Below are 2,196 nucleotides of genomic sequence, written 5' to 3' on the forward strand. Positions count from 1 at the left end.
TGCACCACAATGAAGAGTAGCCCCTGCTTGCTACAACTAGAGAAAAGCCCGCAAAGCAGCCAAAATAAATAAATAAATAAATAAATAAATAAAATTTAAAAAAAGAATCAGCTTTTGTTTCATTGATTTTCTCTATTGATTTCCTGTTTTCAATTTTATTGATTTCTGCTCTAATTTTTTTTTTTTGACTGTTTTGGGTCTTTGTTGCTGCACGTGGGCTTTCTCTAGTTGTGGCCAGCAGGGGCTGCTCTTCGTTGTGGTGCGTGGGCTTCTCATTGTGGTGACTCCTCTTGTTCCAGAGCATGGGCTCTAGGCACGTGGGCTCAGTAGCTGTGGTGCACAGGCTTAGTTGCTCCATGGCATGTGGGATCTTCCCGGATCAGGGATCGAACCCATGTCCCCTGCACTGGCAGGTGGATTCTTAAACACTGCACCACCAGGGAAGTCCCTCTGCTCTAATTTAAAAAATATATATTTCCTGACGCATGTGCTCCCTGGCCGTAGTGACTGCGTTGCCTCGGTACAGCTTGCAGAGTGCTGGGAGGCTGGGCTGCTACCCTGCGTGAGTCTTCCCGCAGCTTTCCCTGCTGTCCGACCCTCTCGGCTTCGCGATGCTGGTGGACCTCAGCAAGTGGTCCGGGCCTTTGAGCCTGCAGGAAGTGGACGAGAGGCCGCAGCACCCGCTGCAGGTCAAATACAGCGGGGCGGAGGTTGACGAGCTGGGCAAAGTGCTGACACCCACCCAGGTTAAGAACCGGCCCACCAGCATTGCATGGGATGGCCTTGATCCAGGTAAACTGTATACCTTGGTCTTGACAGACCCGGATGCTCCCAGCAGGAAGGACCCCAAATACAGGGAATGGCACCATTTCCTGGTGGTCAACATGAAGGGCAACGACATCAGCAGTGGCACGGTCCTCTCCGATTATGTGGGCTCTGGGCCTCCCAAGGGCACAGGCCTTCACCGCTACATCTGGCTGGTTTACGAACAGGACAAGCCACTGAAGTGTGATGAGCCCATTCTCAGCAACTGATCTGGAGACCACCGTGGCAAATTCAAGGTGGTGAATTTCCGCAAAAAGTACGAGCTCGGGGCTCCGGTGGCCGGCACGTGTTACCAGGCCTAATGGGATGACTATGTGCCCAAGCTCTATGAGCAGCTGTCTGGGAAGTAGAGGAAAGCCAGGAGATGGACACGGTCCCAGAGTCCCCAAGCAGTGTTTCAGTTTAGTGATGCATGTAGATTTCTCCCCTTCCCCCTGCCTGAGCCCTGAGCGGTCAGATTTAGGTTTAGGGTGACTTCCTTCTGCCTGTCTCTGTAATTGTAGGGGGTTTACGTTTTGATCACATTTGAACTCTGTTTTGGTGGGGGATATTTTGGTACTAGGATGGGGTCATCAAAATGTTAATATAAGAATAACAACCCAGACGTTAAAGAAGAAAAAAATTCTGGTAAAAAGACCAGGTCTGCAGTATTAGAACAGAGCATCAGACAATCTTTAAGGGAGGTTGAAAAAAAGAAAAGGTTGATTGCCTCTGCCTTTGTGAGCCCAAGCCCAGGATAGTCTGTGATGGCATCTTCTGGCATGTGTTTTCATGGCCCTGTCTCTCACAAAGACAACCAGGGGCCAGCACGTCTGCTAGCCCCCCATGTGATACATCTCAGGCTAGTTATTGGGTGTCAGTGTCCTGCTCTGGCTCCTTTAAAGAGCAATACTGAAAAAAGCAATAGGGAGAGAGTTGCTGTTAAAGCTTGGCCATCTAGATGAGCTGCAGGGCTGAGTGAGAGGTCATCAGAAATCCGAAAGTCTGAGCCTGTTAAATTGATCACTCTTCAGTGTAAGAAAAGCCAGTCTGGATTTGCTGAATGTTGTGTTAATTCTGCTATTTGCTTATAGTTGAATAAAAATAAAAACATTGTGTAGTTGAAAAAATAAATAAATAAATAAATAAAAAATATATAATTTATTTATTTATTTATTTATGGCTGCATCAGGTCTTAGTTGCGTCACTTGGGATCTTCGTTCAGCAGGCAGGCTCTTTGTTGCGGTGTGCAGGCTTCTGTCTAGTTGTGGTGCACAGGCTCCAGAGTGTGTGGGCTCTGTAGTTTGTGGCACACGGGCTTAGTTGCCCCAAGGTATGTGGGATCTTAGTTCCCCGACCAGGGATTGAACCCTTGTCCCCTGCATTGGAAGG

At 48.3% G+C, this 2,196-nt stretch overlaps 1 protein-coding gene across 1 annotated transcript; it reads left to right on the forward strand.

The window, feature by feature from the left end:
- The first annotated feature begins 495 nt into the window (after window positions 1-495).
- LOC309793723 (phosphatidylethanolamine-binding protein 1-like) lies at window positions 496-1,939 on the forward strand. Its single transcript, XM_082604415.1, has one exon. It carries the CDS (start codon window positions 612-614, stop codon window positions 1,032-1,034), a length of 423 nt encoding a protein of 140 aa, XP_082460541.1. The 5' UTR covers window positions 496-611; the 3' UTR covers window positions 1,035-1,939.
- Window positions 1,940-2,196: the final 257 nt, after the last annotated feature.

This window comes from Mesoplodon mirus, assembly GCF_964341445.2.
Source record: "Mesoplodon mirus genome assembly, chromosome: 18".
NCBI classification, from domain to species: Eukaryota; Metazoa; Chordata; class Mammalia; order Artiodactyla; family Ziphiidae; genus Mesoplodon; species Mesoplodon mirus.

What these genes read in the sequence shown, in the direction of transcription:
- LOC309793723 (XM_082604415.1), top strand. Translation starts at nt 612, where the DNA reads ATGCTGGTGGACCTCAGCAAGTGGTCCGGGCCTTTGAGCCTGCAGGAA.